The sequence below is a fragment of the Apodemus sylvaticus genome, chromosome 1 (genome assembly GCF_947179515.1).
Source record: "Apodemus sylvaticus chromosome 1, mApoSyl1.1, whole genome shotgun sequence".
Classification (NCBI taxonomy): domain Eukaryota; kingdom Metazoa; phylum Chordata; class Mammalia; order Rodentia; family Muridae; genus Apodemus; species Apodemus sylvaticus.
This window is the reverse complement of record NC_067472.1, coordinates 23598750-23622605: the sequence shown is the minus strand read 5'-3', so window position 1 is coordinate 23622605 and position 23856 is coordinate 23598750. Positions and strand designations below refer to the sequence as shown.

The following is a 23856-nucleotide window of genomic DNA, read 5'->3' as shown; positions in this document are numbered from 1 at the left end:
CGGGCTCAAAAAACATAGAAACAAGAAGTCTACTTTCTTCTCATAAAACTTGTACAGAACTAACCAATTGAAAGCGAAGGAAGCTTTGACCTGGAGAGCTAAGTTCATCCTCCCCAATAAAGCATACGTGCCTGTCATTCATTACCTTCCCCACCTCACACTCCTGGGGTCATTCCCCATCACCTCAAGCTGTCACTGCACACTCTAAACTCTGGGATAAGCCTCAGGCAGTCTGCTTCTCCCAGGGCATAGCCTTCTCCACCTTTTTAATCTAAAGATCTACCACTCACTCTCGATGGTACAACAAATGCTCCCCTCCCCCTGGCGTGAAGGGTCTCCTTCCTTCCCCCTCCATCATCCATAGCAGTAAGCCTGTTTCTGTTGTAGTATGTACCACACTGAGGGTAAGCTGTCTTCACTGCACCATGAGCATCAGAAAGACAGCATCTCATCGCATCCTTCTTGGCAAGTCTGGGTTACACCAGTGTTGGCCAGCTAACTAATGTCCATTATCAGAGTGTATTAGTTTTTCATTATATGAATTAACCTCTCACTGCTCTCAAGATGTGTACCCCCTCTTCTGTGTTGTGTGTATGTATGTGTGTGTGTGTGTGTGTGTGTGTGTGTGTGTGTGTGTGTTCATCATATGCAGACCTATGCAAGATGACCATAGCAGATTAAAACAGGATTAGAAACTATAAGGACCCAAGGCAGTTTGGTTTGAGAAACTCAACATCCTCCCATCCCCTCTCTTCACTGAGAAGTGATGGAAACAACTTCAAGTCATTGTCCTCAGAGTTGGTCCAGAACCCTCCCGTAGACGTCTTCTTATAACTGCAGAACAGATGGCTTGACGACAGCTCAAGCATTTGCTGGAAATCCTACCCTCTGATGTCACTCATGCTGATATGACTTTTTTGGCTAGCAGCGGGTATCACAAACCATGCCCCTGTCTTTTGCAGGTAGCACTTCTGGTTGCAAATGAATTTTGGGAACAAGGAGATCTGGAAAGAACAGTGCTACAGCAGCAACCAATTGTAAAGACCCCTTCATCACTGTGTTACGTATTAGAAACCACCCCCTAAGCCCCTGGAAAACACCTTAAAAGGATTCACTTCTCTTTCTAGCCTATGATGGACAGAAGCAAAAAAGATGAACTCCCAAAACTTCAAGTGGGATTTATTGATTTTGTTTGTACTTTCGTATATAAGGTATGTAAACAACTTATTTGAATGAACTGTATAATCACTTCATTGAGAAGTTTTCTTTCAAACTATAATTAGAGTGAGCCAGGGGTGGTGGTACACACCTGCCATCCCAGCACTCAGGAGGCAGGGGGGTCAAGATTTCAAAGTCATCTTGGACTACATGCTAAGTTTCAAGCCAGCCTGGGCTATCTAACAAGACCTTATCTAATAAATAAATTAAAACTAACCAAAGTAAAAAAAGTTAGCAATGAAGAAAGCTACTAGGTCATTCCCCCCCCCCCCAGTAGTCTGAGCACTCACGTTTATTTATTCAGAATGGAATAAAATGTACAAGAACTTACATATGAACCCTGCACAGACTTACTTGACAGACAGCAAAGAGTCAGAAGGAGCCTGCGGCTCCCAACACTGTGCCCCTCACAGCCTCTCTTCTACACCAAACCCTACTGAAAGTCACCTACCCCGGATTAACCAGTCTCCTGCCTCAACTTCTCTGCAGGAGTTCTCTCGGTTTCACGGGGAGATCACACCCATGCTGACCGGCCTTCAGAACAACAGGGTGGAATGGAAATCCCTGGCGGAGGAGTACGAGGCGAAGATGCGGGTGACTGAAGAGGAGGTGGGGAAGCAGGAAGAAGGAGCCTCGGATGGAAAAGGTTAGCTGGACTCCGCGTTTGCTATGTGTGAGTGTGGGGGTGGGCCGGCGGGCGCCACGTGACAAAAACACAGGCCTTATGTGTTAACAGGAAACTGCCTTGCGGGAGCAGGCAGGCAAGGCAAGAAGTTTGTGGTTTTCAGGGTGGTTTTGCCCGGCCCCTCGCAACAAGATCTTAGGCGTAATTCTGGGTGGGGTCGACTGGTCCAGAGTCGTCCAAGTACAGCAGAGGCTACAACTGGGCACTAGCACCCCTCTCAAAGGCGGCCCCAGGGCTGGCCAGATTGTATACATTTGTATACATTTATTTTTAATTTTGGTCTATTGGAGAATTCATTGAGAATTGAGACCATTGTGCTCGCAGCAGGCTTCAGGTTTTGTGCCTGTGGCTCCGGTTCTAACTTGTTTAATCTGGCCAAGACAAACACTGAGATGGTGGCTGGGTAACTGCCAACCAAGTTTACCTTTATTTTGTTTTTGAGACAGAGTCTTACTGTGAATCCTTGGCTAGCCAGACAGAACTCACAGAGATCTGTCTGACTCTGCTTTCCGAGTGCTGGGATTACAGCTGTGTCCACACCTGGTTTTTTGTTTGTTTTTATTTTTTTGTTTTTCTGTGTTTTTTGGTTGTGTGTGTGTGTGTGTGTGTGTGTGTGTGTGTGTTTGAGGCAAGGTCTCACCACGTAGACTTTTCAGTCCTGGAATTCACTATTGCCTCGAACTCACCAAGATGCACCAACATCTGCTTCCCACGGGCTGGGATTAAAGACGTGTGTCGCCACACCCGGCTCTTGAATTTTATTTTTCAAATTTTCCCCAATTCATGTGTATGAGGAGTATCTTGCCTGCTTGGATATGTGCACCGTGTGTGTGTGTGTGTGTGTGTGTGTGTGTGTGTGTGTGTGTGCCTGGTGTACACAGAGGTCAGAGAGGGCGTCCGATCCCTTGGAAATGGAGTGACAGATGGCTGTGAGCCATCATGTTGGTGCTGGGAATGAAACCTGAGTCCTCTGCAAGAGCCGGTGCTCGTGACTGCTGGGCCCGCTCTCCATCCCTGTGAGCCAAATGAGAATAAATAATTGGTTTTAAACAGTTAAACCTTTGGAGTTGTTCTGAGCCCCTGTTATCATAGATCTGACACAGATACCATGGGAGTGTAAGAATATATAAGCAATGTATCACATTGGCTCCTGACACTCTCTCTGGTCTTTCACTAGCTGCCACAGATTTAGGAGGCAGCACCGAAGACAAAAAGTCCAAAACGTGCTTAATGTTATAACCTAACCGGTCGATATTTCAAGTATCATCTTAGTTTCCACGAAAAAAAACATCCGAAAGAACCTCCCTGAATTCTGTCCAGTGACCGTGAAGAGACAGAAGAGAAAAGGTTCGAGGCTCTGCCATCAGACTACCAGGGTTCCAGAGACTCTGCCATCAGACTACCAACAGATGATCTGTTGCTCACCCAGAAGCCCTGAGAGCTAAATAAAGTTCAGTCACAAAACAAAATGTGACAAAAATAATGGATTTTATGCGTCCATTTTAAATAAAAAAAAATGCTATCTTGAAATGAGTGCCAAGTTTTATATATTGTGTGTATGTATTAAGACTGATTTATATGTATGTGTCTGAGTCTATGTGACATGTGTGCTGGTGAAGGCCAGAGGAGGGCTTCAGTTCCCCCAGAGCTGGAGTTACAGGTAACTGAGCAGTCTGACGTGGGTTCTGGGATCCCAAGGCCTCTGGGAGGACAGTAAGTGCTCCTGACTGCTGAGCCATCTCTCAGCCTGAGGGACTAATATACAATAGATCACTAATTGTATTCATTTGCCAAAATTGCTGTAGCAAGGACTACATGCCAGGTGGCTTAGACCACAGCCATTTACTTCCTCTTAACTACTGGGCTGGGACCTGAAGCTCGAGACCAGTGTGCTGGCTTTGAGTGAGGCCACCTTGTTCTTTAGAAGATCGGTTACCCTGGGTTGTCACACAGGCATCTCTGTGTCCCCTGTGTATAAGGACACCAGTTCTATTGCATTAGGACTCACTCCTGAGACTTCATTTCAGCCATACTTACCTCAACAAGGACCTTATCTTCAACATGTTGTACTGAAGATTAGGATTCTACAATATGATTGGCCAGGGGAAGGGTCTCAGCCTGTAACACTCATACTTGTGACCTCTACTTTCTAAACTAAAAATCACTCATCAGCATATTCAGAGAAGATACAGGATAGAATGAGCCATGCATATTAATACAGTATGGGAAACAGAAAAAAAAGTGATGTCAGAAGAAATCCACATACTCTTTCCTATTTTTCTCCTTTGATAATGGCACAATGGTCAAAATATTTTTAGAAGTTTATAAAAAACTGTTTTTCCCTATGCTTTCTCTCTTTCAAACTCTAAAATAAATTATTTTGTTATGTACAACTAAGAATACTTTTAACATACATGATTAGTCTTATTGAAAGAATTTTGGTAAGACACCACTGGATGATTTTATAGCTAAATCAGTTAATAAATATTCAGAATTAAGTATTTAATTGAGCAAGAATTTATTATCAAAAGAAGTCTAGAAAGACTAGTTAAGATTACTTTTGGGCACTTCTGCTCAAATACCTGGCCCAAGAGGGACCATCCCGGAGCCCTCAGGACACAGGCATCAAGAAGCAGCGTGGGACCAGAGTCTTCTGGTTTCCACCTGCATCTGGAGCTGATCCTGTGCCACAGTTCTCCATACCCAAATCCCACCGGGAAAGAGCTGGTCTCCCAAGAGTGCTGACACACTTGAGAGCACAGGTGAGACCACCACTTCTGCTCAAATTCCTGGCCCAAGAGGGACCCACGCAGCGCCATCAGGACACAGGAACCAAGCAACAGCTGGGAACAGTATCCTTCCGGTTTCCATCTGCGCCCCGGTGATGACCCTGTGCCACAGCTCCTCATATCCAAATTCCTCCCAGAGAAAACTGATATCCCAGGAGTACTGATACACAGGCTTGCAGGAGGGACAAGACACAGTCAGAGACAGCAAGACCAGCTAAGACCAGAGATAACCAGATGAGGAGAGGCAAGCACAAGAACATAAGCAACAGAAACCAAAGCTAATTGGCATCATCAGAACCCAGTTCTCCCACCACAGCAAGCCCTGGATTCTGCAACACACTGGAAAAGCAAGACTCTGGTTTAAAATAACATCTCATGATAATGATAGAGGACTTTTAAGAAGAACATAAGTAACTCCCTTTAAAAAAGTAGAGAACACAGATAAACCAGGTAGAAGCCCTTAAAGAGGAAACAAAAAAATCCCTTATAGAATTACAGGAAAACATAACCAAATAGGTGAAGGAATTGAACAAAACCATCCAGGATCTAAAAATGGAAATAGAAACAATAAAGAAATCACAAAGGGAGACAACCCTGGAGATAGAAAACCTAGGAAAGAGAGCAGAAGTCATAGATGCAAGCATCACCAACAGAATACAAGATATAGAAGAATCTCAGATGCAGAAGATACCATCGAAAACACTGACACAACAGTCAACGAAAATGCAAAATGTGAAAAGCTCCTAACCAGAAACATGCAGGAAATACAGGACACAATGAGAAGACCAAACCTAAGGATAATAGGTATAGAAAAGAGTGAAGATTCCCAAATTAAAGGATCAGTAAATATCTTCAATAAAAGTATAGAAGAAAACTTCCCTAGCCTAAAGAGATGGATTATACAAGAAGCCTACAGAACTCCAAATAGATTAGACCAGAAAAGAAATTCCTCCTGTCACATAATAGTCAAAACACCAAATGCACAAAACAAAGAAAGAATATTAAAAGCAGTAAGGAAAAAAGGTCAAGTAACATATAAAGGAAGACCTATCAGAAATACACAAGACTTCTCACCAGAGACTATGAAAGCCAGAAGATCCTAGGCAGATGTCATACAAACTCAAAGAGAACACAAATACCAGCCCAGACTACTGTACCCAGCAAAACTCTCAATTACCATAGATGGAGAAACCAAGATATTCCATGACAAAATGAAATTTACACAATATATTTTCACAAAGTCAGCCCTGTGAAGGATAATAGATGGAAAACTCCAACACAAGGAGGAAAACTACACCTTAGAAAAAGCAAGAAGGTAATCTTTCAACAAACCCAAAAGAAGATAGCCACACAAACATAATTCCACCTCTAACAACAAAAATAACAACAATCACTATGCCTTAATATCCCTTAATATCAATGGACTCAATTCACCAATAAAAAGACATGATTAACAGACTGGATATGCAAACAGGACCCAGAATTTTGCTGCAAACTCGAATGGCCAAGAAGCACCTAAAGAAATGTTTAACATCCTTAGTCACCAGGGAAATGCAAATCAAAATGATCCTGAGATTCCACCTCACACCAGTCAGAATGGCTAAGATCAAAAACTCAAGTGACAGCAGATGCTGGCGAGGATGTGGAGAAAGAGGAACATTCCTCCATTGTTGGTGGGATTGCAAGCTGGTATAACCACTCTGGAAATAAGTCTGGTGGTTCCTCAGAAAATTGGATATAGTACTACCTGTGGACCCATCTATACGACTCCTGGGCATACACCCAGAAGATGCTCCAACATGTAATAAGGACACATGCTCCACTATGTTCATAGCAGCCTTATTGATAATAGCCAGAAGCTGGAAAGAACCCAGGTGTCCCTCAAGAGGGGAATGGATACAGAAAATGTGGTACATTTACACAATGGAGTACTACTCAGCCATTAAAAAATGACTTCATGAAATTCACAGGCAAATAGATAGATCTAGAAAATATCATCCTGAGTGAGGTAACTCAGTCACAGAAGAACACACATCGTATGTACTCACTAATAAGTAGATATTAGGCAGAGTGTGGGATACCCACAATACAGCTCACAGACCACATGGAGCTCAAGAGGAAGGAAGACCAAAGAGTGGATGCTTCAGTCCTACTTAGAAGGGGGAACAAAATAATCAAGGGAAATAGAGAGCGGGAAGGACTTGGGTGGAAGAGAGGAGGGGGAGGAGAAAAAGAGGGAAAGAATCAGGTATGGGAGGAGATGGAAGAGATGTACAGAGGATCAAGATATTGAACAGAGGTGTGTAGCAATGGGGGATGGGGAATTGGGGGTAGCAACCAGAATATCCCAGATGCCAGGAAAGCAAGAGCCTCCCAAGACCCCATGGGGATGACATTAATTGAAATACCCAACAAAGGGGAGGGAGAACCTGTTGAGACCATAGCCAGGGGTTAGGCCTGGCCCCCAGTTGAGGGATGGGGCCCCCTACCCATCTCCAAAATTTTAATCCAGAATTGTTCTTGTCTAAAAGAAATACAGGGACAGCAGAGACTGAAGGAAAGGCCATCCAGAGACTGTCCCATGTGGGGATCTATCCCATGTGCAGACACCAAACCCAGACATTATTGAGGATGCCAAGAAGTGCTTGCTGACAGGAGCCTGATACAGCTGTCTCCTGAGAGGCTCTGCCAGATCCTGACCAATACAGATGTGGATGCTCACAGCCAACCATCAACTGAGCACAGAAACCCCAATGAAGTTAGGGGAAGGACTGAAGGAGCTGTAGGGGTCTTATCTGGCATCAATGGGAGGGGGCCCTTGGTCCTATGAAGGCTTGATGCCCCAGTGTAGAGGAATGCTAGGGCAGGCAGTGAGGCTGGAGCAGGAGCACCCTAATTGAAATAGGGTAAGGGGGGGATGGGATAGGGGATTTGCAGAGGGGAAACACTTGGGGATAACATTTGAAATGTAAATAAACAAAATATCCAATTAAGAAGAAAAGATTACTTTTGGGTTTGTGTTTATGGTTGGTCTTTTTTTTTTTTATTCGATATATTTTTTATTTACATTTCAAATGATTTCCCCTTTTCTGGCTTCCCACTCCCCGAAAGTCCCATAAGCCCTCTTCCCTTCCCCTCTTCCCCCATCCACCCCTTCCCACTTCTCTGTTCTGGTATTGCCCTATACTGCTACACTGAGTCTTTCCATAACTAGGGGCCACTCCTCCATTCTTCTTGGACATCATTTGATGTGTGGATTATGTTTTGGGTATTCCAAGTTTCTAGGCTAATATCCACTTATTAGTAAGTGCATACCATGATTGATCTTTTGAGACTGGGTTACCTCACTTAGTATGATGTTCTCCAGGTCCATCCATTTGTCTACAAATTTCATGAATTCATTGTTTCTAATGGCTGAATAGTATTCCATTGTGTATATATACTGCATTTTTTGTATCCATTCCTCCATTGAGGGATACCTGGGTTCTTTCCAGCTTCTGACTATCATAAATAGGACTGCTATGAACATAGTGGAGGACGTATCCCTATTACGTGCTGGGGAATCCTCTGGGTATATGCCCAGGAGTGGTATAGCAGGATCCTCCAGAAGTTACGTGTCCAGTTTTCTGAGGAACCGACAGACTTATTTCCAGAGTGGTTGTACCAATTTGTAACCCCACCAGCAGTGGAGGAGTGTTCCTCTTTCTCCACACCCTCTCCAACACCTGCTATCTCCTGGATTTTTAATCTTAGCCATTCTGACTGGTGTAAGGTGAAATCTCAGGGTTGTTTTGATTTGCATTTCCCTAATGACTAATGAAGTTGAGCATTTTTTAAGATGCTTCTCCACCACCCAAAGTTCTTCAGGTGAGAATTCTTTGTTTAACTCTGCACCCCATTTTTTAATAGGGTTGTTTGGTTTTCTGGAGTCTAACTTCTTGAGTTCTTTATATATATTGGATATTAGCCCTCTGTCTAATGTAGGATTGGTGAAGATCTTTTCCCAATTTGTTGGTTGTTGATTTGTCTTCTTGATGGTGTCCTTTGCCTTACAGAAACTTTGTAATTTTATGAGGTCCCATATGTCAATTCTTGCTCTTAGAGAATACGCTATTGGTGTTCTGTTCAGAAACTTTCTCCCTGTACTGATGTCTCCAAGGGTCTTCCCCAGTTTCTTTTCTATTAACTTCAGAGTGTCTAGCTTTATGTGGAGGTCCTTGATCCATTTGGAGTTGAGCTTAGTACAAGGAGATAAGGATTGATCAATTCACATTCTTCTGCATGCTGACCTCCAGTTGAATCAGCACCATTTGTTGAAAAGGCTATCTTTTTTCCATTGGATGTTTTCAGCCCCTTTGTCAAGGATCAAGTGGCCATAGGTCTGTGGGTTCATTTCTGGATCTTCAATCCTATTTCATTGATCCATATTTGGAAGGCCGTTTACCCCATTGAGGCATTTCCTACGCAATCACAAGGAGCAGTGTGAACCCCTAGAACCTATGTAAATGTCAGGTGGATGCAGCCTCTGGAGGTGGAGACGGGATCCCCAAAGCAAGCAAGTTTGTCAGCTCTCCATTTGATGGAGAGACCTTGCCTCAGTGAATAAGGCAGAAGACTGAGAGTGATTTCCAGTATCAACCTTGGGCTCTACATGTATGTTACACCCATGCACAAGCATCCACACATCCACACAAGAACATACATACAAGAACAATGGCAAAAAACACTTAAAATAGAAGTATTAAATTATCAAGAGAAACTAAAGACTATCAGTTAGTTCCAGGGCATGATATATGTCTGGTTGGGTATCAGAAAAATTTTAAGATTGCTTCTTTTATTTGTATGTAACCATAGATGAAAGTAGAAACAGAATAAACACCATATAATTGGCCAGGCTTTTGCAATAAAAAAAAAGATATATTACATTGAAAATCAATGCACCTCAAGTATATTACATACAAAGTAGGACTCAGATTTTCTTATAAGTTATTTTTTATTTTACGTGCATTGGCAGTTTGCCTACATGTGTATGTCTGTGTGAGTGTGTTGGATCCCCTGGAAATGGGAGTTACTGACAGCTGTGAACTGCCAAATGGATGCTGGGAATTGAACCCGGCCTTCTACAAGAGCAGCCAATGCTCTTAACTGCTGAGTCATCTCTCCAGCCCTGTTAAGATTGATTTTTAGGGAATGCATTTTGGGTGGTGGAGCCATGTGGCTTGTGTCCTCTCCTTTGTGTCTGCCACCTCCTCAGGGCCCTCACTAGACCTGGGTTCCCATGCTGACTCTTGATGGTCAGTTCAGTACTACTCTATGCTCTGCAGGAACCTGGACCAAGCCTGTAACAGCTGACCTCTGAGGCAGTGCAGGTGCCACACATCTCTTCATGGGCAGTGTGGTAATGTACCCACTCTGGTGGTCAAAGTAATCAAGAATCAAGGTTTTTGTCTTGAAGCTCTATGGCAAGGCTGATCTGGAAATGTTTTCTGTAAATTCCTGTTTATCAAAGATCTGGGCTTAGGCAGTTTTGGGTAAGTAGAGATTACCATGGCCATAGAATGTGAACCTGGGTTTGAAATATCTGATAACAATGCAGAAAAGTTAATGCATCCACAAGAAATTGAAGGTTACAGGTAAGTGAGAGGATGATATGATCACACACCAGCGCCCTTTCCTCCCTGAGAGAGGCCTCCGCTAACTGGTGAGCATCTGAAAGGGAGAATATATGGTGGTATCATGGCTGGCTGCCAGGAACTGTCAGAACTGGATTTAAATAGTCTGAGAATTCTGCCTTTGAAAGTGAATTATTATAAAGCAAACAAACAAGATTTAGTTTTAAGCAGACAAGAAATAAGTGCCATCTGCTTTGCTTTTACAAGTCAGGTGGTCTTGCATGTTAGGACACAAAGACCATGAGGGAGTTTTTGCCAGGTTTGCTCCAAACTCCATCTTGGTATCTACAGCAGTGCTGGCACAGAGCAGGTACTCAGTCGATATGAATGGATGATTCTCCAAATGCTGTTATGGGAAGCAGCTATGAGAAGAGACTGAGCGAGGCTGCTGCACGCACACTGCCTTGTCCCATTTACTTCATGTAAGGATCTCCTGGAGTCACTGCTATTTCAGTTACCAAATAAGAAAGTATTCCTTTAGTTTTATGTGACTTTTTTTCTTAACTCCAAAATGTCAGTCAGCTCAAGTAACTTCTCCTCCCTTAGTTATTAGCAATTGAATTGAGGCTAGTGTTATGTCTGATGAAGGTCTCTAATAAGCACTTGGCTTCAGAGTCTGTGTAATTTAAAAGCAGAACCCCACAGCCTCCTGATCAAGGGCCTGGAGACCACCACTGACTGAACTGAGCCAAAGCATGAAGCAGTTGTAGAGCTGATCACCTCAGACTTGCAAAGACTCCTTAGAATGACTCCCATTATGGCCACTGTGCTAGATCACTGGGATTTTACATAATTATCTAAATTCATACATGAACTTGGTATCATAAACTATATTGTCATTCCAAAATATATTGTTCTATTGTAAATGGTATGTACTCTTCCCTGTTACCATTTAATTTTGCAGAACTCCATTTTCTGATGCCCACTGAACGATAAATACATTTCATTGTAAGAATGCTTAGCTATAGAAATTCCACTACTATACACACTCCAACTTTGATGTTGGATGTTTCAGATAATTTCCCTCAGAAATCAAGATTTTTTTTTTACTCAAAATAAGTACTAATATAAAGAAACAACACCTTCAAGCAATAAGGAGGCTTTTACACAATGTTTAACACTGGTACACAGGCACTAATTTTGTTCCTTTCTGATAGTTCAGAAAGGATTATAAAATGCTCCTTTAAAATAGCTTCAAAATAGCTCCTTCAAAGCAGTGCTCAGCATAGTGGCTCATGCACAGTGGAAGCCTGGCAAGCACTCACAGAGTAAGTTAATAACAATTATTCAATGAAAGGAAAAACTCTGACATTTTAAAATAAGAAAGTAAATTTATTTACAGCTCAATGCCAACCACTCCATGTTCAAATGACACTTGAAACAAGTTTATCATATACTGAAGAACTAGAGCCCCAAACAGGCTTTAGATAAGAACTGAGAAGCCACACAAGTGAAGGAGGAAATGTCTGAAATGTGTTGTGCTTCTGAAGTGTCTGTCCCAGTGGCTGTCCAGACATTCACTGAGTGTCTCTACATTTCCTCACCAAGGAAGAAGGTTCTCGTTCCCAGCTCACAGAAACAAATCCTGAAAATAATCATCAAATTCTTCTTCCCTATTAAAAAAAGTACAAATATTGATTATAATCGAGTATTCAATAAAAATTAAATTAAAAATCAATAGAGTAAAAAATTGATATATGAAACTAATAAAAAATATTTTCATCTAGTATATTAGCTATCACCCTGTATACCAGTGTGCTTTCATAATTCAAATAATTCTTAGTCTCTAAGCAACCATATCTATGCTCAAAATGGTTAAAACTGAATAATTCACATTCTGGTACCTCTCTCAAAACCCCTCAGTTTTCTTTGAAGTACTTTGTGAGAGATCATTCATTGCTTCTCTTTGCTTTTCTGGTTGACTTTACACCGTCTCTGTTCAATACTTCAAATAATAATTTGCTTTAAAAATGCTTGAAACAGAAACTATGCCTAAAAAAACAAACCACGTCTCACTCCCAGGAATGTGAGGACATATGTCCAGGCCACAGTGCTTTATTAGTCTGAGAACAGTGGATATATATTTATAGTTAGTAGAGGTCACATCTCAAAGAGCAGAGCTTTGAGGGGACACTTCCTCAAGTCTAACTGTGAAACAGCGGGAAGTATCCAACGCTAGAGCTAGATAACATTAGTGGCGGCAGCCAGCCTCAAGCAGCCAGCAGCTCAGGCTTTGGAATGAGGATGGCGGAGACCAAGTGCACTGGTTATCTGTGGGTGGGAGGCTGAGATGGCTGCTGGCAAGGGATCCCTACACCTGTGTAAATCTTCGAGGGGCTCCTCAGCGTGGGTTATGAGAATCATAACACCATGGGACAGGCTGTCCTAGATGCAACGGAACAGCCGTCTCGGAAAGAATCCAAGCAAGAACAGCGGGCAGTCTGTTAAAGTGAACTGACGCTGGACACACTGGCTGTTTGCATCCCCAAACAATGACTGGTAATAAACTTTCACTTTACCAGGACAGGGAAACTTTGGCACTAAATAAACATTCACAGCATTAAGTATTTTCATTAACTGCTATCAAGAACGGCAGTGTCCACAGCTGCTTAAGCTGATGACGGAAACAACACTCACTGTGATTTTTCATCTGTCTCTGGCAGGGGACCCTTCCAGAGCTCAGAGTCTGAAGCACCGTCTTCCTCATCAGCACTGCCTGCTCATTTAGAAGAAAATGTTGTCATTGTTTTTAACATAACACATTTTGAATCATTTATCTGTGCAATTAAATTAACCATGAATTTAACAGTAATTTAGCTTCAACTTCTATGATTCCACAGTTTAACTTATTCCTCCAGATATAATAAATTTTAAAAATTGAACAATATGAAAAATACCAGAGGCCAGGCGGTGGTGGCACACGCCTGTAATCCCAGCACTCTGGGAGGCAGAGGCAGGTGGATTTCTGAGTTCGAGGCCAGCCTGGTCTATAGAGTGAGTTCCAGGACAGCCAGGGCTATACAGAGAAACCCTGTCTCGAAAAAATAAATAAATAAATAAATAAATAAATAAATAAAAATAAAAGAAAGAAAGAAAGAAAAATACCAGAGCCTCAGCAAAAAGGGTATGCAACTAATATCTTATGAACAGCTTCACCATGTTATACTAAAGTAGCAGCTGATTTATTTATTTCCTTGATTGTACAACAAAAACGAAATGAAGATTTTTGTAAAGAACATATATGTATTAGGACCTACACTCAAGAATAGCTCCTGTAGGCTTAGGGTTTTCACTGAGAGTAGTCACTTGCTAATGTAATTACATCATGGAATAGTTTGTCTGCCTGACACTACATTATCTAATATTGAATAATTTTAGTTCAGCATTAGATGATTCATGTAAGGTCTATTTTGTTATATTTTAAAAATAGAAATATATTATCTTTACTAATTTTAGAGGTAATGCATACTGTCACTGTCTAAAATAAAAAGCAATTTGGAAATGTTTAAAGTCCTAAGAAAAAGTTATCCCAAGTAATACAATCACTTTTTAAGTTTGGTTGGCCTTTCAAAAGGTATAACATATACCTATTTAAATTAATTTGATTATAATTTTGTAACATAATTTTGTAACTATAAAGAATTTGAGACAGCATAGACAGTTTTCCTTGACAATACATATACATATGTCAATGTTTTTATAATGAGTTTTTTTCTAGAATTTATTTTTATTTTTAATGATGCATATGTATGTGCAGGTGTTTGCACAGGGCTGGGGTGTCAGATCCCCAATGAAGGTGCTTGGAACTGAGCTTGGATCCTCTCCAAGACCAATATGTGCTTTAACCACAGAGCCATCTATCTAGCCCCATGAAAACTTTAAACAAACAAACAAACAAAACAAAACAAATCCAGTTATATGGAATTTGATTAACTGATCGTTAATTTCTGATTGGTGGGGATTTAGGCTGTATTTCCCATTTTTATTTTTACTGGGGTGAGGGTGGGGAGCAGTCTGGTGATTAAACCCAGGATTTTAAACACGCTGGCAAGGGCTCCACAGTGGGCACACAGCTCAGCCAAGCTGTTTTTCTTGTTGAACAGTGTGCATTTCTATCCATATTTATCTGAGGTGCTTATCTATTCCAAATAAAATATCAAATTCCAAAAGCAGCATCACTGGCCACCACAGGTGTTCTAAACCCAGTTACAGTGTCAGGCTTTCCTCCAGAAGAAAGGTTATAGAGTTTCCATTCTTCCAAACAATGTCTGTGAAGGCCTCTTCTTCTCAGAATAAATTTGTCTAATTAAAGTAATAAGCATTATTTTTACAAAATGTCTGACAAATACTTTTTCAATTATAACAGCACAGTCTTACACAGAAGCTTAGTTCTTGATGTGTTCATCCTAACACAGTGTGCTCTTTACAAACCTTAACTTATACAACATCCATATGATTAAAAGAAAAGATGCTAAACCAAGAATGACATAATAAGAGATAATTCCCTTGCAGAGTTACCACTAGATTTCTGACTTAACTCGGATTTGGCTTGCCAGTACAGAACGTCCCTCAGTTCAGCACAGAACAAAAATAAAGCTGCATTGATTTGCCACGGTGGTTCTAGCCTTTTACCTGCTGGACTCTGATCCTTGAATCAATGTGTATGCCTGAACTTTGGTCCTAACTGAACCTGCTGTGGCATCAAATTTAACAAATAACAGGGGGAGGGTGCTTTCTAATGAGCTATATACACATGATGATGAAACTAAAAGTCTTGGAGGAAGATTCCTGCTCCGTGACAGCCATCACCACAGTTCCCATTGTCTTAAACTGATAACACAAGAAAGAATAAAATCTTCCACTCGATGAGATAAGAAAGAACAGAAAACCCAATTATGCCTAATGAAGTTCTCTGTATGGCATTACTGTCCAGATGTCAGAGAACTGAACCTAGATGGACTTTAAAAACAAGCAGTGGACTGTAAAGTCTTACATAGCTCTGGTGTTTACTCTGTTCCCTCCTAAGAATACTTTCCACAAGTCAGCTTTCCTACACTAATTTCCTTTGTGTGAGTGTATTTGTCTATGTATGTGGTATGCATAAGTATAGTGTATGTGTGTATACATGGAGGACAAAGGTCAACTTCTAGTGTTGTTCCTTGGATATTGTCCATAGAAGGGATCTTTTACTGGCCTTGAACTCAGTAAACAGGTGAGGCTTCCTGACATGGACGCAGAGATCTGCCTGTCTCTGCCTCCCCTGCCCTAGGATTGAAAATCTGTGCTACCGTCCTATTTTATATATGTGCATGCAGAGGTGCACATGTGGGACACAGTATGGAGGCTAGAGAAGAAACTATGCAAGTCAGTTCTATCCCACTCTCACGTGGGTTCAGGGACCAAACTGTCAAGTTTGTTGGCAAGCACCTTCAGTCTCTGAGCTGACCTCGGCCCAGTTTTTAACGTGGGCTCTGAGGACTGAATTCAGCATCTCTTGCTTTCATGGAAGCCCTGTACCAAACAGACTACTGGGCCAGCCCATCAGTACATCAATTTTCTAATACAAGATAATGCAATTTTACTTTTAAAAAGTTAAATCATCTTAAAATAAATCCCTTTGATAGAATATCCATTGGAAAAGTGGCCAAATTGCCTCAGAGAATCAAATCTATAGGTATAGACTAAATGATCTGTAAAGTTTCTTCCACCCTATGAGTCTAAAACTTCCTGATTCCCTGAGGGCAAGAGTCACTACAAACAGTTACAACTACAACCATCTTCCAGGGGAGGAAAGAGTTCCACTAAGGAATGACAGGCAGAGTGGTCAATACACAACGACCCTCTTACAGCCTCACTGTCAAGTCTGCAGTAATTACGGGCAAGAATTAGTTCTTTTCTTCTCTTTACATTTATGTGTGTGATATAATGTGAACATGCTACAATGCATGTGTGCAGATCAGAGGACACGTGAGTCCCAAGGATGGAATCAGGTCACCAGGCCTGGCAGCAGCCTGTATCTGCTGAGCCACAGCCTGCTGCTCTACTGGTGTCTGTGGGTCTGCTCATCTAACGCTGTCTGCAACGTGAACCCAGTCATTGCGGGACACTTCCAATAACAAGTAGCATCCAATCTGTCTCCTGAGACAGCTCACTTCCATTTGTCAGAGATTTCCAAGGGACAGTTTTCCTTAAATTGAGGACAAAATGTGTTTTCAGGCTCTTTTTATCTACAGACTTCATGAACCAATCACTAAAAATACATCTCCCGTTGAGTAGCGGCCTCCAAACACCTCCAAGTTTTATGTCCTCACCCTCCAAACTAAACATCTGCAGTTCGCCAACATTCGCCCCACGGCACAATTTCAGTTCTCGTAACATACCGGCTGCTCTGTGTTTGATCCGTTTCAGCCTTCAAAGTTCTCCTTAGTGTATGGTACTTAAATACTTTGGGTTTTCCCAAATGCTTGAATTCTGAGGATATTATATGATAACTAAAAACTCACTCAACTGAAGAATGGTGAATGTCTTGAATAACCATAAAAAAATGGTCAGGTATTAACTTTTGATCTGATCAATTCAGAGAGCAAATACAGACTGTTTAATGTCTGGCATTTTTCTTTTTGCTGGCACTGCAACAGAGCTACAGGTTATCAAGGACTTCCTTCGTGTGAGACAGACTTTTTGTGTATATCTTCTCTTTTGACAATAATTCAATAAAGCTGGCCTGGCCTGTTTATACCCATTCTACAAAAGAAGCAAGACATGGACAAATTAATCATTTAAGATGGATCCATCTATCTATCTATCTATCTATCTATCTATCTATCTATCTACCTACCTATTATATTACAATATAAGCAACAGGCTTCCATTTGACTCACCAATAGTGAACAGCTATTGATAGTAAGAGGAAAAAAAGCACTGAGTTAGGGATTATAAACTTGTATCTAAGCCTCTCTCTGACATTAACTATTTAGCCTTCAATAATTTCCTTTAGCTCTCTGGTTCTCAGGACATCTACTGAACAACCTTGACATCATTTGCCTGTAATTCTAGAAATTTCAGAGAGTGATAAACAAGTATTATAAAGTCAAGAATAACTTGAACTTGTCTCAAAATAAATATGTACATTAAATTTTAATATTTTCAAAGCGGAGGGGAGACAGCCATGGGGAGATGGCTCCGTGGTCAGGAGTGAATCCTGCTCTTTGAGAACCTGTGCTGCTTGCCAGCAACCACGTGCGGGAGCTCACCAGTCCACAATTACAGCTCTGAGGGAACTAGCCGATGCCCATGTCTCACTTCAATGGCTTCTGCACTAGACCAGATATACTCACATACATAATTTAAAAATAATAAAAATAAACCTTTACAATTTAAAACATAAAAGTATCTTATTTCTACTACAGATTTTTTTTTAAAGCATGCCTCCTTTTCTAATCCTACAGGAGGTTCTTCTCTTGAAGCTGCCAGGAAAAAGCTAAATAAATAAAGTCTCTTTATTATTTCAAAAGGGCATTGGTCATTGTGTTTTGGCTGTAGGGAGAACAGCAATGGTCGTGGGATGTGCTTTGGTAAAGGAATACATCTTGTTTCTACCTTTACACTGCGATTCCACCTTGTTTCCCAGTACTCATATATCACTAATTTTAAAACAACCTGTGTACTTTTGTAAATCACTGAAAACTCGGGAAGCATTTCATGGGAAATAGAGACTTTGTAGCAATCCTTCAGTAAAATCAGTGTTTGCAAAGAAGTAGTGAATGCACAAATAAAAAGCACCATTCAGAGCAAGAGCTTCTGTCACGGGACCCACACAAGAAGCACGCTCCACATGTCCAGTCACCCGCGCAGGCCGTCAGACTCCCGCACAGGGAGCTGCTTTCTTTAATCCTGCCTTCCCCTCCCCAGTGCAACCTTACCCCACTTCTCTTCCTGCACACTGTACAGTGTGAAACTGAAATACATGCTCACTGCATAAACTGAAATATACACTCACTGTGCATTTACTGAAAATCGCTTCTGATGCTTTCGATAATTAAGAGACTTAATTGTAAAAAAATAGTTTACAATAAAATTGTAAAAAGTAAATAAATATTTACTTTTTGTCCTTTATGATTCTTCTGTTATACAAAAACAAATAATAATTCACATCATAGCAGGATACAACTTAAAAAAAAACCCAAATCACAAGTGCTTTGAATCTATATATTTCTATTGATAAAGAAATGCTTGATACTTACTGTTTCTAGAATCTTCTGACTTTTTTGAGGATGAATGTCCTGAAAAGAAAACAACATTGTTTTAACAAGCATCATCTTCAGGTGGTGTTGATAGTTATAGCTAAAGCTATAAATTCTTCACAAATTTTCTTATGGTCTCAAAAAAAAAAAAAAGCCTTTTACTACTTTCAGGTCCCTTAGTTTTATTTCCTCAATTAAAATATTAGGTCCTTTTAGATAGTTATTATCTTACTTGCTTATAGAGCCTGGGACAGCTGAAAGTTAACACAAAACTTAAAACCTGAAAGCCTATGAAAAATGTTACATGGCTTGAACACCACTTCAAAGGTTGCAAATGATAATGATGACAACAACAACAGCAACAATACTAAATTTCCTTTACTTTGTAGAGATGCTCAGCCCTTCCAGTGAACAGTGTATAGAAATTCATTTTCCAGACTTTTTTCAAGATCATATACAAGTAGAAATGGAGGTAGTGAGGAGTTAGGGCTTCTTCCTTCCTTATAGCATGCTAAACAAGGGCTCCCCCACTGACCCACATTCCCAGCCAACTGTGTCCACAGTCATATGTAGCTATTAAGGCATCATTTTGTCAAAAAAATTAAAAATTTCATCTCTGCAATAGTTAAGGAGACAAAAAGGAAAAAGTACAGAACATCTTTGGTATATATGTCATAGAATAATAATATATTGTATTATATGTTTTATGTATATTTATATTAATATATTTATATCCTATATACTAATGTATTTATATACTTAAATGATGCTTATATTTAGTTATAGTTATATAATTAAATGTTATCAATTTTTATAACTAAACACACACACACACACACACACACACACACATGGGCTTTAGAGACAAGGCTTCTTTGTGTAGTACTGGCTATCCTGGAACTTGGTCTGTAGAACAGGTTGGCCTCGAACTCACAGAGATCTGCCTGCCAGTATATCTCAAGTGCTAGGATTAAAGGCCTATACCTGTGTGTGTGTGTGTGTGTGTGTGTGTGTGTGTGTGTGTGTGTGTGTAGGATGATAAAATAAAAAGCACAGGTGACAAAATAAGCCCCCAACAAAACTAGATGAGCGGCTGAGAAGCCTAAGTTTTAGTCTCTTAGAAGCCAAAGGGGATACAAGAAGTGCAGGCTGTTCAATGGGCTTTTAAAACGTGGGTGGAGGGCTGGAGAGATGGCTCAGCAGTTCAGAGCACTGACTGCTCTTCCAGAGGTCCTGAGTTCAAATCCCAGCAACCACATGGTGGCTCATCTTTCACTTCTAGTGTATCTGTCTGAAGGTAGCTACAGTGTACTCACATAAAAAAAAAAAAAGTAGGTGGAAAGGTTAGGGTTACTCTTCAAACCCACTGACAGAAGTAGAACCAAAGGTTTCAAGGGAAACCTGCCAGAACCATCTGATATGTGAAGGTTACTGTGGTAGGAGTGGGTTCCTCCTCCCTTGAAATGCTGAAACAGTTAGAACCACTGTATGCCACAGGGCAGAGGCTCTTGCACACTTGTCTGTGTGTGAGGACCCACAAATCACAGGGGCCTCCGACAGTAACTTCAGACCAATTTACAGCTGATCATAAGGGAGCACCATTGTTTAGGATTGATTCCTGGAGTTTCTTCAACTGTGAGAAAAATGAGTGAATTCACAGATTCCACTCACTAATATCTACTAAATAAGTGCCTACGATCTTAGGAAGTGGGAGTGAGTTAAACACCTATATAATCCCTTTTCTCACAGAAAATGAATTATTCAAGGGTCCTGTGCATCTAAACAAGTACAGGGTACTCTTAGAATGCATACTAGGGATCTAAGCTAGGTTGGAGAAGTGAGACAGACATTGTTAAGAAGGGCCTTTCCAACTGAACTGAAGTGAAACATGAAGGGTGAGGCTGTTTAAAGGGAAATGGGGAAGAGAGGATATTGAACCTTTGTCCAAGAGTGTATCTGTATCCATGTATTTAGTTCTTCCTTTCTTGCAAAAGCAAAACTGCTCTTCAAACACAAGCCATATTGATCTGTCTTAGTTTTCTCTCTACTCATTTGCTCTGCCATGTGGCACTCAGCTGTTCACCCAGCCACTCACTTATTTAGCACTTACTATGGCGGTAAGAAGGAAGCTACAGAGTACATAGTCTCACATAAGGGGGGGGGGCAAGGGATGTCTAGGGATAAAGCCAGGAGTGCCAACTGTCCAGATGTTTAGTCATTATTAAACATTATTCTAAATTAAAAAGGTCTAGGTAGAGATGAGCTCTTCCTTAATTTATAATAAGCCAATTACATGGTATGATTACAGTAAGAAGATGATAATATTATTAATTCAATAATGGATATAACCAAATTTTCAAATGCCATACTACTGTTACAGCATATTAAAATAAATACAAATTTTCAAACTCAGATGAAATTGTCACACTTATTGAAACTTATTTTGGAGTTAGGAAATAAGATAGATGTGAAAAGACTTTCATCTTCAAATGCCAGCTCTCAATAAACAACAGAATAATACGTCTACTAATTATCCCAATTCGGTGATATTTTGTACTATATACTTTAACTGCATAGTCATTGTGATATACAAGAAGGAAAAAAAATGCATAAAAGAATGCACCTGAGCCAACTATCTTCCTATCTAGAGCAAGGGAGCCCTCTCCTGTCCAGATCTTATATTAACATTGGGTTAAATTCAGTAGAAGTTATATCTGATTACCTTCTGGTGCGGAAAAAGCAACTAAAAGTAACCTTCTTAATAGTTAATTACATGGCGGGCATTAGTCAAATTGCTAAATAAACTATCTCAATTTTTCTCATAATCCTATGAGACATCTACTGTAATCAAGATTTTAGATTGAGGAAGTGTTAGTGTCTCAGTTTCTTCTATGGATAACAAAGCTACAGTAAGCACCAGGGAGCTGGGAGACTCCACAGCTTTTGTGCACAGCCTGCCAGGAGAGAGTGATCTCTCAGCAGTGCTTTTACTTCTGAGCTCAGAGAAGTAAGGACACAGGCTTACAGGCCCACAGGAGGAACAAACTCCAGCCAGAGACAATACCAACTAACACCAGAGATAACCAGATGGCAAAAGGCAAGCACAAGAACCCTACCAACAGAAACCAAGGCCACATGGCAACATCAGAACCCAGTTCTCCCACCACAGCAAGTCCTGGATACCCCAACACAAGGGAAAAGCAAGAGTCGGATTTAAAATCATATCTCATGATGCTGATAGAGGGCTTCAAGAAAGACTTAAATAACTCCCTTAAAGAAATACAGGAGAATATCGGTCAACAAGTAAAAGCTCTTAAAGAGCAAACACAAAAATCCCTTAAAGAAACACAGGCGATCATGGATCAACAGGCAGAAGCCCTTAAAGAAGAAACACAAAAATCTCTTAAAGAATTACAGGAAAACACAATCAAGTGAAGGAACTGAACAAAACCATCCAGGATCTAAAAGTGGAAGTAGAAACAATAAAGAAATCACAAAGTGAGACATCTCTGGAGATAGAAAACCTTGGAAAGAATTCAGGAGTCATAGATGTAAGCATCAACAACAGAATACAAGAGATAGAAGAAAGGCCCTCAGATGCTCAAGATACCATAGAAAACATTGACTCAAAAGTCAAAGAAAATGCAAAATGCATAAAGCTGGTAACCCAAAACATCCAGGAACTCCAGGACACAATAAGAAGACCAAACCTAAGGATTATAGGTATAAAGCAAAGATTTCCAACTTAAAGGCCCAGTAAATATCTTCAAAAAAAGTATAGAAGAAAACTTCCCTAACCTAGAGAAAGAGATGCCCATGAACATACAAGAAGCCTACAGAACTCCAAACAGACTGGAGCAGAACAGAAAGTCTTCCCAGCACATAATAATCAAAACACCAAATTCACTAAGCAAAGAAAGAATATTAAAAGCAGTAAGGGTAAAAGGGCAAGGAACTTATAAAGGCAGACCTATCAGAATCACACCAGACTTCTCACTAGAGACGATGAAAGTTAGAAGATCCTGGGCAAACCTCATACAGACCCTACGAGAACACAAACGCTAGCCCAGGCTACTATACCCAGCAAAACTCTCAATCATCTTAGATGGAGAAACCAAGATATTCCGTGATAAAACCAAATTTGCACAATATCTATCCGCAAATCCAGCCCTACAAAGGATAATAGGTGGAAAATGCCAACACAAGGAGGGAAACTACACCATAGAAAAAGCAAGAAAGTAATCTTCTTCCAACAAACCAAAAAGAAGATACCCACACAAACATAAAAATAACATAAAAAAATAACAGGAAGCAACAATCACTATTCCTTAATATCTCTTAACAACAATGGACTCAATTCCCCAATAAAGAGACGTAGGCTCACAGAAATATTTCTCATGTAAACCTTCAATTTTATCAGAAAATGTTTGTAATTCCCCTTTTAATTAATTTAGTAAGTTTTTATGTCTACCATTTTATCTGCATTATTTTTCATGATAATCTCTATTTTAATGTCTTTCTATATATTTACTCTATTTTATCAGAAATGTTTTCAATGTAGATCTCTGATTTTATCACAAATGTTTCTAATTCCACCTTCAATTAATTTAGAGTCTTTATATCTACCATTTTATATGTAAAATTTTCCATGAAATAGTCAATTTTAACATGTTAGTCTATATATTTCTTGAATTTTACCAGAAATATTTTCCATGTAAATCTTCAATTTTACCAGAAATATTTTCCATGTAAATGTTTATAATTCCACCTTCAATCAACTTAGAATTATCTTTATGCCTATCATTTTATCTGTATAATTTCCATGATAATTTTTAATTTTAACATGTTTTTCTATATATTTCTTCAATTTTATCAGAAATATTTTCCATGTAAATCTTCAAGTTTATCAGAAAATGTTTATAATTCTACTTTCAATCAATTTAGGGAATACTTTTATGCCTACCATTATTATATCTATATAAATTTTTCCATGATAATCTTCAATTCTAACATGTTTTTCTACATTTTTCTACAATTTTATCAGAAATGTTTTCGATGTAAATCTTCAATTCTATCATAAAATGTTTCTATTTCATATTTCAATTAATTTAGCAATGTTTTTTATGTGTACCACTTTACTCTTTAATTTTGCATGAAAATTGTCTATTTTAACGGGTTTTTCTATGCATCTCTTCTATTTCATCTGAAATATTTTCCATGTAAATTTTTAATTAAAAAAAAAGATTTTA

General features: G+C 39.9%; 2 protein-coding genes across 5 annotated transcripts in view; one reads left to right on the top strand and one right to left on the bottom strand.

Annotated features, from left to right (window-relative positions):
- The window catches only part of Pde6c (phosphodiesterase 6C), a 61558-nt gene extending 58416 nt beyond the window's left edge, over window positions 1–3142 (top strand). The window contains exons 19-22 of one of the 2 annotated variants that reach the window (XM_052172396.1): window positions 963–1037; window positions 1128–1211; window positions 1708–1864; window positions 3081–3142. In XM_052172396.1, coding sequence (XP_052028356.1) covers window positions 963–1037; window positions 1128–1211; window positions 1708–1864; window positions 3081–3142 — 378 coding nt within the window. The remainder of the gene's footprint in view (window positions 1–962; window positions 1038–1127; window positions 1212–1707; window positions 1865–3080) is intronic. The other variant, XM_052172404.1, reaches the window with a different exon arrangement.
- An 8531-nt stretch (window positions 3143–11673) lies between these two features.
- The window catches only part of LOC127687664 (protein FRA10AC1 homolog), a 34187-nt gene continuing 22004 nt past the window's right edge, over window positions 11674–23856 (bottom strand). For 2 of the 3 annotated variants that reach the window (XM_052186500.1, XM_052186492.1), the window contains exons 12-14: window positions 18608–18646; window positions 13002–13083; window positions 11674–11977 (exon numbers count right to left, since the gene is read on the bottom strand). In XM_052186500.1, the coding sequence (XP_052042460.1) occupies window positions 11935–11977; window positions 13002–13083; window positions 18608–18646 (164 nt within the window). In that variant the 3' untranslated portion in view covers window positions 11674–11934. The remainder of the gene's footprint in view (window positions 11978–13001; window positions 13084–18607; window positions 18647–23856) is intronic. The other variant, XM_052186510.1, reaches the window with a different exon arrangement.